Raw genomic sequence first — 14,398 nt, 5'->3', positions numbered from 1 at the left:
TTTTTTTTTTTTTTTTTTTTTTTTTTTCCTTCCTCTCCGTTTCTCCACCGCTCGCACCAAGTAGACCTTTGGGATTTCCGGCGCGCGCGTACGCACGCGCGTCACCATCGGGAAAAACTCGCGGAAAAAGTCGTGGAAAAACTCACGACCGAAAAGGATCGATCGCAAAAAGCGTCATAATGAACCGTGATGCCGCGATTTCTTGCTGGAAACCCTGTTCCCCGACCGACCCATTATCGATGCTTTGTGTCCAGGAACGGACCAAAATTGCGGACAAATCTTCGAGGATTATCGGAGTGATGAGGTAAAAAGTAAGCGGCAAAAATTTTTTAACCTTCTTTCTCCTTCGAAGGGGAGAAGTACTTATGATCGTTAAAAAGAAAATAGAAGGATTCGAAAAAAAGGAAGGAAGGAAGAAAAGAAAGCGAGATCGTTTGAATAATACGTGTCAAGCGATCGAAGAAGAATGATCGAAAAATTTGCTCCACGGTGAGAGAGGGAGAGAGAGAGAAAAAAAAATCCCCTTTTCGTTGCAGCGCGATTATCGAATCCTTGGAAAGATCAGAGCGAGATCGAGCGCGGAACGAGCGAGAAGGTGGGAGGCCGTGTCGATATTGAAACGGTGGAAAACAGAGGAAACACAGACGGGCTGACCGATCGGCATGCTCTCCGGTATTTCGCTCTGGTTGCGAACCAATTGCTCTATGGTTTCGCGAGCCGAAAAAAATCGACTATTCATGCATAACACCGATAAAATCTGAAAGCTGCTAAAAGCGCGCGCGATCGTATCGCCCAATAATGTCGTTTCCCTACCGGCAAAATACACAGAGGCGCATTTAAAACCGACTTCACAGTAATTTGACAATCTGACTAAAAGAAGTCCGATACTTTAATAGGGAATAATTCGAAGCGAATTCGAATTCGTATCTACATGAGAGGAGGGAAGAGATCGGTTTGGAGAAAAGTTTAACGTTGAAATTAATCGTCGAGAATTTGTTCTTAAGAACGCACAAAAAAAAAAAAAAAACGATCTTTTATTTTTCCTATCCTCGAGCAAATTCCACGTTCAACTCGTCTTTAATTTACAAGCCTACCCCTGATATAGCCCGACGATCGTTGCCGATACGCGTGTCTGGGAAGGGAGGGGGAAAGATTGAAAGAAGAATGAACGAGAGCGGAGAGAGAGGAGAAGGAAGTTTTGAAAAGAAGTTGTGGAAAAAAAGGAGCGAAGAGGGTAAATCTGCGTAATTACCCTCGATTTCAAGACCGTTGCGAAATTCAGTGGTTCCGGCCAGGCTGCGTTCACCGGGAGGGAAAAAGATATCCAAAGATAGGATCTGAAAGCTGCTGAAAGCGCGCGATCGTATCGGCCGGTAATGCGATCCCCCAGCGACATAATGGCGCAAAACCTGGCCCCCATTGTTAGCCCCGGGGCTCAGCGGCGCATTCCTTGGCCAGGATGTGCTCTCGATTTTCTCGGATATCGTATAATGTGGCTTATGCCCCCGGCGGGGGAAACAGAGGGAGGACAGGGAGGAGATCCGGCGATTTAGTGTGCGCGTCTCGAGAGAAAGGAAAAACTGTGCTCGATAGTTGGAGTAGGTGTATCCTCCAGCAAATCTATTATTACTGTTCGGAACAACTAAGGGTTACATTGAAAGAAAAATAAAAAAAAAAGTTCTTGTTTTTTTATTTCTTTTTATTTCCTTTTTTATCTTCATATATCTCTTGATACGATGATGATCGTGAGATTGACGATTGGATAGACGATTGGAAAAATATTTTTATGCAAGTGAAATTTTTATTGCAAATATTACGATCGATCCGGAGATTGCAGTGAATTTTAAATTATTTTCAACGACGAAATAAAAATTGACGATCTGTTATGAATAAAAGTTTGAAAATTTTGAACTTTGAGAGAGAAATTTAAAAATGTGCATAACGATAATTTTTATGCGTTTAAACTGCCGGATGAAGACCCTAGTGATATCTTAGGGCAAAACGGAAACTACCTATTTGGATCCGCTTTCTACCGGTAAGGCAACGTTCAAGTTTCAGTTACCTACTATATCAATGGGGAGTGAAATTAAAATTTCATATAAAATTGAAAATTTAATGAATTATAAAATTATATATCAATTTATAAAATTAATATGTTAAAAAATTAATAAATTACTGACGAAATATTGAAATTTCAATATTTCAAATAAAAATATTCATTTTCTTACCCGTTAGATACAGCCGATATAACTTTACCCATCAAGCTACGCTTACCAAATGGGGAAAAAACAGTTTTGATTCGAATTGTTCACCTTATCGTTTATACGTTTCCAAACTACGCGTATTCGATTCCCAATAAATTAAAATCGTGCAAGAATTTTATATTTTATACAAATTAATATGAATATTTTCGAATATTTAAAATATGCGTGTTTTATTCGTATATATCGGTATGTTTTATCATGTAAAAATTAGAATTACATGATAACACGATGTTATCTACGAACGATATAATTTTTTTAGTAAGTAAATTATTTTTTAAATAAATATAAATACTTTATTTTATGATTTGTTGTATATCGCGCGATAATTTATTTATTAATTTTTGCTATTTCGATTTTTAATAAATTTAATTCGAAATATTATATTTTAAACTTTTAAATATGTCAATTATAACAATTTATAATAAAAAAGAAACGCGATATTTTATAATTCTGCAACATTAATTGGAACGCGACATTAATTCAATTAATTTTTCACGATTAATAAAGAACCGAAATTATTTTATTTTAATTGAACATGTAATTAATCAATCGAAACACATACAAAATTGTAATGATAAACCAACCAAAATTGTAATGATAAACCACATATATAAATCGAAAAATATTACAAACTAAAATGAACATAATAAAAAAATGATTTGCCATTATATATAATTACGAATATTAAAACGCAATATGAAAAATAAGAAAACTTATTCTTTTTTAATAAATACAAAAAAAAAAATTCATGGTAATAAATATCACCAATTATTGTATGTGTTTGTATAAAATTTTATATATGAAAGCAATCATTCGTGTCGATTCGGATCTTTTCTATAACGACATGATTGACAGGAGAAATAAAAATACATGGGACTCACCATTAGATGCGAAAAATATTGCCATTGATACTGCAATGTACATCGAGAAATCATCGAGTGAATCATTGAAGGTTGAAAAATATCTGCAACAAAACATACAACATCATAATTAAAAACACAATTTATTTAAAAATAAAAAAAATTATTTAAAAATATTGAAATAATGAAAGATAAAATATCATATGTGCAATACAATATTAATAAAAATTGAAATTCTAATAAAATAAAAGAATTATAAAAAAATTGGAATCTTGATATAAATATTTAAATGAAAAAAAGATAATTATTTAATAATTGAATCTTTGAATAATTGATAATCATTTTCTCGATGCACTAATTTTAACGTGTATCAAAAATAACTATTAATAAAAAATAAAATAAAATAAAATAAAAGACTATCGATGCATCCGTTACAATCATTGAACAATTATTGATTCTAATTTTATATATAACTAATGCGATTAAATTTTCTTCATATTTTTCAAAGCTATTATGTTCTAAAAAATTACGTAGTTATATTATTACTGTTACGTAGTAAACACTGAATCTATCAACCGTTTTGCACGCGGTCACAACAATTCTTTGAAAGTGAAATATATTAGTAGAGTAGTGGAGTGGGATAGAAAAACATTACACCGCAATTGCGTCGAAATATGTTTATGAAAACAAAACAAGTTGACAACAAGATTATGTTCTATAAGCAATTTTTGACCAAAACATAGAAGAAAACTAACCAATTTCTTATTTAAATATTACATTTTTAGAATAATTATTATTAAATATCAGTCATATAAATTACTTTAAATTTATGTATATCAATTATATATTAAATATATAATTATATTATATATTTTATTTTAATATAAATTATATAAATTATAATTAATATAATTAATATAAATTATAATTATTAATTATATATTAAATATATAATTGATATAATTATTATTAGTAGTCTAAAAAAAAATCATACATATATATGTATATATGTATGTATATTTTTATATTTTAATGGAAATTAAAAATTATCCTGTGTTCACGAAAACCAAAATTGATTATTTCAATTGATTCATCATTGATTTATTATTCATCATGGCGTCCATATTTTAAATTGGCATCCTTTTTCTTCAAATATAGTTATAAGCAATCAATAATTTGTATAAAAGAAAACCACAAATTTGAAAACTTTGAATATATAAAACTATAATCAATTATAACAAAATAAAATAATAATTAAAGTCAAATTTTGTTTGAAAAGTTCATAATACAAATCATTGATAACCCTAAAAATCAAATTAGACAACTAACAACAAACTAACAAATAAATAATAATAAAACTATTAAATTTTGTTATAATAATCCTTAATAAATAATTAAATAAACTTAAATAAGAATAATAATACCTATAAACGGTAACAGGAACGTAGTAGAAACATATTACGCAGTTGAAATTGTTTTCGTTTCGCGGAGCGACACGTCTTATCGCCACGAATTCTATCGGCAGAGTGATGCGTGGCGCCCGTATGGAGTTCTGTTTGGTTGGAGTAATACAATATTCCCGCTAAATTCAAAATCGTGTAGAAAATTAAAATATTATTTATTATAAAAATTTTTCTCATTTAATCAATGAAATATAAATATTTTTATCAGAAGACCATAAAAAATATTTAATGTTTTGATTTTTACACGATAAAATATGTATAAACTATGTATAAATATATATATATATATTATATAAGCAATAAAAATATTTTAAGAAATATTTTCAAAATAATCGTGTAGAATGATTTCAACTAATTTTATTTATTAATTATTACTGATAATGATAAATTAAATTTCTAAAAATTTATAATATGTAAAAGTTAAATTTCTTCTTGTTATCGATATAAATGATAAAAAAAAAAAACATTTAACATTATTCTTATCTTATTAATTCAAGTTCTAATTAAAACTTTATTTAATTTATTTAAGCTAAAACTTAATATTAATAATAATCTAACAAAGAATTAGATAATTAATTTCTATTTTAAATATTATTTTAAATATTATTAAAATGCTATTTAAAACTTTCTAAAGGATATGTATATTCCAAAAGATAATAAAAAAAATATATTTCATATATTACTAACTTTTTCTTTATGCATAACGAAATCCTGTTATGGAGTTGGAATCTAGTTACTGATTGTACTTAATGCGTATACGATCCATTTCCAAATTAGACCAAATTCATTTAATGTTCTGTTCGGATGTTTTTAATTTACGCTTTCCCGTTGGAACGAGTGATAAAGCTGGTGCTTTAAAGCTCGTTTTCCCCAACATAAAGCGTATGAGAACAGAATAGGAAGGGTATGTCTCACATCTGTATTGTTATCCTTTTGATGTCCTCCTCAAAGCTGGACCACATCGGGCTTTTACTCCCGTTTAGTAAGTGCAGGGAGGTAACGATAAATTTCTAATAATATAGTTCCATAATTTATTGTCCTCTATAATCAAATTATTATATTTCAATCTAATGTACTTGCTCTATTTTTATTAAATTATTTGATTTATTTTTGTTTTGATATTTGAAGATGCGAAAATACATTCTATTTTCTATTTTTACAAAAAATAAAATAAAAGTACGTATAAATAAAAAATCAACAAATTTTTATATATATTGTGCGAAATATATTTATATTATTATATGTTATTTTATTAAAACGTATTGAAAATTTAGAAGAAAATTGGATTCAAAAATCTTTAAAAACTATTTCAAATATACTTTCTCTAAAGATATTAGATAAAACGGATGGTCGAAATACCAAATATAATTTATCGAAGACTGAGAATCAAGAGCCATCCCTGTATCCTCGGAATCTAGAATACTGTGGACACTAGAGAGAGGTAGTCGCACAGGGGGTTTATTAAGCTTATTAACGGACTATACAAGGGTGGACGTACATATCTACGCCGGTGGTCGTGGAAAGTATGGGCAGCTAAAAGGGGTGCAAGGGTGGAAGATAATGGTACATGTATGTGTTGTACCTTCATTCGTTTCATATAGCAGAAGTCGAGATTTCGGCTTGTCATACCTATAATTATCACTTCCCTTTGCGTTATTTCCTGTCCCGTATAGTTAATTTCTACCTTACTTCGACCTATTAAATCACGGATTTAAACTAATTATACGTATTAAAGGGAATGTAAACGATCACAACGAAATTTAAAATTATACAAATAATTTAAAAATTGTAATATTAATACCATATTTATATACTTTGTTTTTCTCATATTTTTCTTCGAATTTTATTCAAAGCACAATATATATATAACTTACACGCATACTATGATAACTATAAAAAAGAACAGCTGTTTGCCAAATTAAAAATATTATGATAATGATAATCGTACAGTCATTTGCCTTCTAAATCGACCCTTTTTCATATGCTTGTTATGTTCCTTGACTGCATCCCCTTTCTATAATCGCGTGGCCACCCCAGCGAGTATTATTAGCTGCACGCTTTGCAATTGGATTAACGGAAGCGAAATTGCATCGACGGAAACGGCATAGATTGTTTCGCATAGTCACGAAAGTCCACCACTTTTGCTTGTTTCATCTAATGGAAATACTAGTATCATGAAACAATTATCGTAGCGAATCAAAAAACAATTTTAAACTTTATGTATTATCAAAAGCGTTTCTATCGATTTGCGAGAACGATAAAAACTATTAAAGTTTTATTTCCTTCAATTGAGGATAAATTTGAATGATTGCGATAATACGCATTTCTAATTAAACTTCTAATTAAAAATAAAATATATATTATTGAGCAAAATATATATTGTCTGGTACTCAAACGATACGCGAATATAAGAACGAAGGGTTGAAGGAGCTAAGGATCCCAGATTTGGATTTTACAGAACAGAGGAAGAGAGGTCATCTAATCGTGTCCCTAGTCCTGATTTAGGGCGGGATTTTAATTACGAAGGGTCAGTAAGTGTGGCTGTCCACTTGCCGTAAGTATTTCTCCCTTATTTATAGTTCATTAGCTCGGCTTTTGCGCGAAAGGCAGATTAATTTACATCTGGTTGTACGACCCCTACTTTGAAATAAAATTTCACTCTGACCCTTATAATAAAAAGATCCTCGCAAAATATTGATAAAGTTTCATCCAATATTTTCAAAAATTTAAAGTTAAAATTTAACATTACATCAAGATACATTAGTTATCAAGATATTTGTGAATTTGAAAAAAATATTCTAATATTTTCATAATTATATAAGTACTTTTTACAAAATATTTCTGAATATAATTTTTAGGCTTAAAGGAACGTGATCTCTAAACTAAAGATGATTAACGAGGTTGAACGTATCGCATTATTGTCGATTACCAAAAACAGGATGCTATTAAAGGAAAGTCCTTTCTATAACGAGACACTTTTTCTGAGAATCAAACTATCGATAAGCATGTCTTACGAAGCCCTTCCGGTGGCGCTGGAAGTCACTCGTTTCCGAGCGATATCGTCATCCTGATAAAAAGCGTAAAAAAAAATGTTTCTGTTTTTCCCTCTATCGTTAATCTGTTATCTCGCTCACCTCGTTTCAAGATTTGTAATCTTATAATACTCGGAAAATAAATGTATTTTAATTAATAAAATTCTACTCTCTTTAAAAAAATCGATGCGATTGCTAATAAAATATGCCCCCTTATATCTATAAGATTATTACACGATTATATAAATAGAATTTTCTATTATAAGAAACAAATCAATCAAATTGAAGAGATAAATTGGAAATTAAAACAGTCAAATACGAGAAACAATCGAAATTACATCGTAATTATATGCAACACACGTGACAACTGCGATAGATCTGACCGGTGTCTTTCGCGTAAGTAATTGCGGTTTCACGACACGACACGCAGCCCGATTTTTGCGGTAGATCGGTGTGAACCGACAAAACCGATCGACGAGGTGTCCCTCGACCGCGCTTCTCGCTTTTAAAGACAGAGAGATAAGAAAACGCAGGTAAAATCGGCCACGGGTCAAAGCACCGTGCCACTTCCGAGAGGTTAATTACATTCTTGCGAGCTCCGCACGAACGAGTGAAACCGCATTTTGCTTCCTCGATTGCACTTTAGCAGACCACAGTGCAATAAACGGTAGCGTTGCGGGAACATGTTGGTGGAGACCTTTAAAGCACCTTATACTGTTTTTTCATGTATTACATATTCTGAGAAAATCCTTACCATCTGAACTATTCGCCACCAAATTCTTATCTTTCCAACGAAGATACAAATTAAGGAATATCGATGGATTTTGTTGGGTATCGAAGATTTTCTCAATAATTTCAAATGATGAATGGCTTCTTGAGGAATTGAGATTTTTTGAGGAATTTTTTCTGGATTTCTTCTAACTGGAAATTGAAAGAAGTAAGTTTTAATAAGGAAAGTTGTAAAGGATCATTATATGATATCATTAAGCAATAAAATTAGATCGAGTTTCGCTCAAAGAAAACCTTGCACCTTTATTAACAGTCTGGCGCCAGTTTACAGAAAAATATATCAAATATACAGTTCTATAAGTTCCACCTGGATTGCATTTTGCAATGGCTATCACAGGTAACAGCTTCCTACCTGGTGGAGTACAGGTTGGTGGGGGGTCACCGAACAAACTTCAAAAGAGAGGAAAAGAGATCGAGGGAGAGAAAAGGAGGAGGTTGAAAGTAGCGGTGGTACGAAGGAACAAAATCCCGAGGGTGGGGCAAACGATCCACGATACGGGAGAGCCCACCCCCACTTGCTCCCCCAATCACAGGCTCCGCCTCCAGAAAGCCGCGTGACGTCACACAGACACTTGTTACGCCTTGCTGAAGTACTGGATTATCACTTGGATCTTGCTAACCTGAAAAAATTATCCTTTTTAATCCCTATAAGTTGTATCTCAATAGTCCATCTATTTTTCTATTATCTATTTACCTTCAAAAATTGAAACACTTCGTTACTTTTTTTTTTTCATTTTCATTCGAATTTTTCGAATACTTCAATTCAAACATTATTTGAAACATTAGTATAAGCATTAAATATGACCACTGCAAAAAAAAAAAGAAAAACGATTTGAGATAGATTTGCTTGATTATGTTCCTGTATTGCCAGGACTTCTGAAAATATACATAAATATTATTTTCATATTACATGTAGGAATCGCAATCTTCGATTATCGGTATATTTAAGTAATCATTATTTCAAAAAAGGATAAAAGATTCCAACAACAATACGATTACGATATCGCAAGTGTTGAAAGATTGACTTGTTTTTGAAAATAATATGATAACATAGGAAATTTCGACGATACTACTTATTTTTTCCTTATCGGTGTTATAACTAACAAAAAGATTAGGTTATGACTAATTGCTATGAATTAGTTCGAACATCGAATATCATACTGTTATTTTATTTATACACACGTTTAAAATATATTAATAGTAATTGGTTGAATCAGGTTATGATCGAATATAAAATTAACTGCTTGAATATGGTAATAGATTTACAAATAGATACAATTATAGCCAGTAACTATGATGACACATAGGAATTCCCGTAAATTCAGTGTAGCAATGAAACATATTGCATTTACCTACCTTTCACGTTGTACGAATGGCCTTCAATGAAACTTTTTCTTCTACTATGTCGATAAAATTATTCTTATTTTTACATCAAAAGTTGAAACAACGAATCACTTTGCGATTAATCTAGTATCATATTATTGAACTTTTCTTTAAAAATTGAATTAGATAATTGTTTTTGAAACTAATTACAAATCGTATATATTTAATATCACTCTGTTCTTAAATCTATTAGATTCGTGTACACGCACAAATTAAAATAAATTATAATTTCGACTACAATAAACTACGAAACATGTGACTGGAAACGACGCCATTGTCTCTTATGCTCACTTCTAGAATCGCAATCATAGCTAGCGATTATCGAACGTCCAATCGATCGAGATCGTAATATTTTCTACCGGGCGTGGCGCTACTTAACCTTTTAGTTAACCTTAATTTGCGTGTCTCTATTCAATTAAGAAAAAAACATGACAAACCAAATATATCGACGAAGTAAATCATGTAACATTCAGTTTAATCGTATGATATAATCCAAGTTCCAAGTATTTGGACGTTGCTTAGAAATTCGTTGAAAATTAGCCACGCATTTTTTCTATCAAAATAACTTGTACAAATAAGCCGAGAAATATGAAAACACGGACACTGGTCACAAAACGAGTCCACACGATCGGAGGGCGGGCGATCTGACAGTGGGGATATGGGACTGTCGAAGCGCGGCGGGAGGACGATGTCGGGGGTGGGGAGCGTCGGAATGGCAAGGCTTAGGGTGCCCCGGGCCGCTTGCGCGGAACACGCGGCTGAAGCCGCGCCGCCGGCATTACGTCGCGCACCGTCGACCGCGACTGACGTTCCTATAGATATTTCTCATTTCCATTTTTTACCTCTACTTCGATATCCTGTGTTTAATCGATACAAGCAAATATTCGATCGTGTTTCTACACGGTATCGAATCTCGAATCGCGAATAAAGTGAAAGTTTATTTTCTAACCTGTCGTGCTAGAAAATCCGAAGTATTGACGCTGTTATTCGACAACCTGTAGGAGTTTCCAACTGCCAAAACGTGTTTACATCTTCGACAAGTGATTAAATTCAGAATAAATTAATAGATCGTGCATCGATCTAAAGATCACAGTGACATCTCGCGGACTAAAAGTGCAATAGAAGAGAAGAATAGTTTCTGATTGGACGTCAATATTGGATAATATTGGATAATATCGTCATGGCGGTGGCGGGAAGCTAATAGAGAATATATTCGTCATGGAATTCGACGACACTGACCATACTCTACATGCTTAAGAAGATAGGATGAACGTGTTGGTAAGTATCCTGGACATCCGTCGTGTGAACCAGAAGCGGAGAAGCAGTTGTTGGAGAAGAAGTTGCTGGTAGCAGCTATAGCAGAGGAAAGTCCGTGGAGTGCACAGATCGAGAAGGCAAGTGAAATCACGACGTCTTGTCCGGAGGGTACGTGCTTGGGCGACGAGGGGCGGCAACTGGCCGATGGGATGCATCTACCGGTGGGTTCCGTGGGTTGCGGGGAGAATTACGCCACCGTTGGATCCCACGAAGGCGCCGGTCCGTGCGGCCCCTCACTGGCGCCTCTTCAGGGGGTAAACACCAGGTACCAGCAGGCCGACGACGCCGACGCCGGGGGAGGTGGTGGCGAAATGAGCGAGGGTGCCGCCGTCGGCGAGCTTTGGTGGACCGAAAGACTCGTCGGCGAGGCACAAGCTGAACATCCTGGTGAATTAGTTCGAACAGGTTCGTATTCCTTCTAATATGGCTACCGAAAAAAGGTATCGTTGATTGGTCGAAACGTTTGACGTCATTTTCAATTCGAGCGAGCGGGAAAGCGGCGTATAGAATGGAAATTTCGTCGCAACGCGAATTCATCACGCGAATTAAGAAAGAACGATAACATTTTTAAAAAGTTTTCAAGTATCGCTTTTCGTAGATTTTTCGTAGAGAAGAAAAGTGATAAACATTTGTCATAGTTTGTGATAAGAATATAGTTACGATATTAATTTTTGAACAAGTATAAAAAAAGTAGGTTAAAAAAGTAAGGTTAGGTATCTATACATCATTAGTCGTATATCTCTATTTCTATTCTCTCAACAAAAACGTTGAACGTTTTTATATTTTTACAGGATCACCATATTTTCTCTGCAGTCAATTGCCAACACATTGGAGATCCAACAAAACGCTTCCAGTTGCGTTCAAAGTTGTCGCTCTGGGCGAAGTCGTCGATGGAACATTGGTGACAGTACGAGCGGGTAATGATGAAAACTGTTGCGCCGAACTAAGGAATTCCACCACGTTGATGAAGAACCAAGTCGCCAAATTCAACGATTTAAGGTTCGTCGGAAGAAGTGGTAGGGGTAAGTGTTTAAAATAATTATTCGTTTATTATTAAAATTATTACTCGTTTTACTTTGATACCCAATAATAATTATTTATTACTGGGTATCAAAGGCATACTATTTCCTTCTTCTTTTCCTCATTCTAAAATAAACAAATTACAAAATAGGCAAAACATATATATTTGATTAATTTTGCTTTATGCTGTTACATTGTTACACAACGGCGACACAAAAAGTTAAAGTTAAACATAAACATTTTGTAACAAAGTATTATATCTATTTTAAAAGTTATTAGAATCGGATTTCAATCCGAAGATATTCAATTCGATGATCAAAGCTCGAGACAAGCCATTAAACGAGCCAATAGAGATAGTTAGTTTTGAGGTTTCGAGTGTCATCGTCAGTGGCATGTCGCTTTGTAAGTCGTTGAAAAAGCAGCCAGTAAATTATCTGTACAAGAGAGGCACGTACCGTGATTTCGAACCCCCTAAAAGCACGGTTATTGTAATCATCATCGTCATCAACTGGCCTCAACCCCGCTTGACTCGTCTCTCGCTTTTAAACCCTCCGCATCCGCGAGTTCCCTCGCATCCCGCCGCCCCCAGAGTCATTACTCGATGTCCGCCGGTAGCCCCGACCTAGCATCCGAAACAACTGGCCGTTAATCAGAAATCATCGTTCGTCGGCCGGAGAGGAAGGGGCTAAGTCTCGAAAATCAAGCGAATCCGTTCGATGTTCGCGTTTTTTCTCGAAAAGAAAAAAAAAAAAAAAAAAAAAGAAAAAAGGAAAAATAAAGAAGAATATAAAAATCCAATCCATCCGGAAACGAGTGTAAAGAAAGGCGAGGCGGCGAGGGCCGCGTTTTAATTAGCGAGCGTAAATATCTTGTTTTACGTTATTTGCGCGTTATTAGTTAATTCACACTTGGCGAAACCGCAATCGTTAAACTGCTTTAAAAGGTATAGATTAAGCTTGAATACAGAAATTAAATCGCGCTGGCCGCGAACAAAGTTACACGTATCAACCGGGGCTTTTAATAAATGATTTCCAAACGAATCGATCGACCGACAGCTTTTTAAATAATTCGTTTTTGCGCCGATTAAGTCGTAGATTTGCGTGCGGCACGTCGATCAGCTACGATTATCTACGGGCCGCCAGGTGAACCCATCCGGTCCTACAAATGCATTTTGCACCCCACGCATCGTACGATGCATTTATGAATTAACGAGCCGGACTGCTCGCGTTGGAACTGCACGTCCGTCGATAGCATCATCTATGTTTCATTCCATTTCATCATGAAGTGCAGGGTCAGCGAGGTTCCATCCACCTCCTGACACCGGATACGCTATCCCCGAAATCAATTAGCGAAAGGGACACGTCCCTCGCCGAAATCCTTCGATCCCTTTGTCCAGTTTTTGGTATTTTTTTTTTTTTGTTTTTCCTGTTTTTTTTTGTTTTTTTTTTTTTTTGTTTTTCCTGTTTTTTTTTTTTTTTTTTTTTTTCCTGTTTTTTTTTGTTTTTTTTTTTTTTTCCCTGTTTCACTATCTCTCCTCGATAATCCGTAATACTCAATTTCGACGATTGACCAAACCACCCTCGTACCAGCCGCGACCGGCCAGTCGACCTATCCTCCTATCATCGAGATTTTGTTTCCGCGACTTATTAATTTGATTGAATCCTACCGCACCGCTTCGATTCCCCTCGATATTGCCGATTCGTCCAAGAAATTCGGTGGAAAATTCGAAACTTGGAATCTCCCTCTCCCCCCATGGCTTCTCCTTCCCTCTCCTTCAAAGCGTGTCAATAGAGAGAGACGAGCAGAGAGCGGAGAGTTCTCGTTTTGTTGCGAAAAAAGAGAGAAAAAAAAAAAGAAAAGTAACTCGGAATGGAATGAAAACGAAAATGAAAGAATGAAAGAAGTTCGGAAGGAAGCGGGATAAGATTGGGCTGGCACAAGGAGGATTGAAGTACGAGAGGAAAGATGTTTACAATTATCACCTTCCGTGAAGATGGATCGGCGATGGTAAACTGGAGGTAAAAGGAAAAGGGAGATGGGACGGTGGTGGCGGATCAAAGGGTGAGGAAGAGAGAGAGAGAGAGAGAGAGAGAGGGACGGGGAAGGGGGGCGTTCCGTGATCGTCGGGACCGAGGCAGGCCCGTGCCTATAATTAGTAATATACCGCAGTCTATATCGACACGGGTGAAATTACCACCGATAGTAATTATTTGACAATTGCAGAGACATCCTGTTGCGAGACTCGGGATCGGGACCTTCGTCCCCGTTCC

General features: G+C 34.7%; 1 protein-coding gene and 2 long non-coding RNA genes across 4 annotated transcripts in view; 1 reads left to right on the top strand and 2 right to left on the bottom strand.

Moving 5' to 3' along the window:
• Positions 1 to 345, bottom strand: part of LOC116185961 — a 24,185-nt gene extending 23,840 nt beyond the window's left edge. Inside the window, exon 1 of the long non-coding RNA XR_004150859.1 lies at positions 335 to 345. This is a non-coding gene — a long non-coding RNA (uncharacterized LOC116185961). The remainder of the gene's footprint in view (positions 1 to 334) is intronic.
• Positions 346 to 5,613: 5,268 nt separating this feature from the next.
• LOC116185959 lies at positions 5,614 to 10,876 on the bottom strand. 2 transcript variants are annotated; one of them, XR_004150856.1, is made up of 4 exons: positions 9,748 to 10,419; positions 9,103 to 9,281; positions 8,374 to 9,028; positions 5,614 to 5,628 (listed from the first exon to the last, which is right to left on the bottom strand). It is a non-coding gene; the product is annotated as an uncharacterized LOC116185959 (long non-coding RNA). The 2 variants fall into 2 exon arrangements; XR_004150857.1 differs by lacking the exon at positions 5,614 to 5,628 and adding an exon at positions 10,741 to 10,876 and having other exon boundaries at positions 8,626 to 9,028; positions 9,748 to 10,648.
• Positions 10,568 to 14,398, top strand: part of LOC102670631 (protein lozenge-like) — a 23,406-nt gene continuing 19,575 nt past the window's right edge. Inside the window, 2 exon segments of the mRNA XM_031511769.1 lie at positions 10,568 to 11,513; positions 11,900 to 12,130. Of these exon segments, the coding sequence (XP_031367629.1) occupies positions 11,258 to 11,513; positions 11,900 to 12,130 (487 nt within the window). The 5' untranslated portion in view covers positions 10,568 to 11,257.

This window comes from Apis dorsata, unplaced genomic scaffold (genome assembly GCF_000469605.1).
Source record: "Apis dorsata unplaced genomic scaffold, Apis dorsata 1.3 scaffold_348, whole genome shotgun sequence".
NCBI classification, from domain to species: domain Eukaryota; kingdom Metazoa; phylum Arthropoda; class Insecta; order Hymenoptera; family Apidae; genus Apis; species Apis dorsata.
Note: the sequence above shows the minus strand (reverse complement) of the source record. Positions and strands in the feature narration are given on the sequence as shown.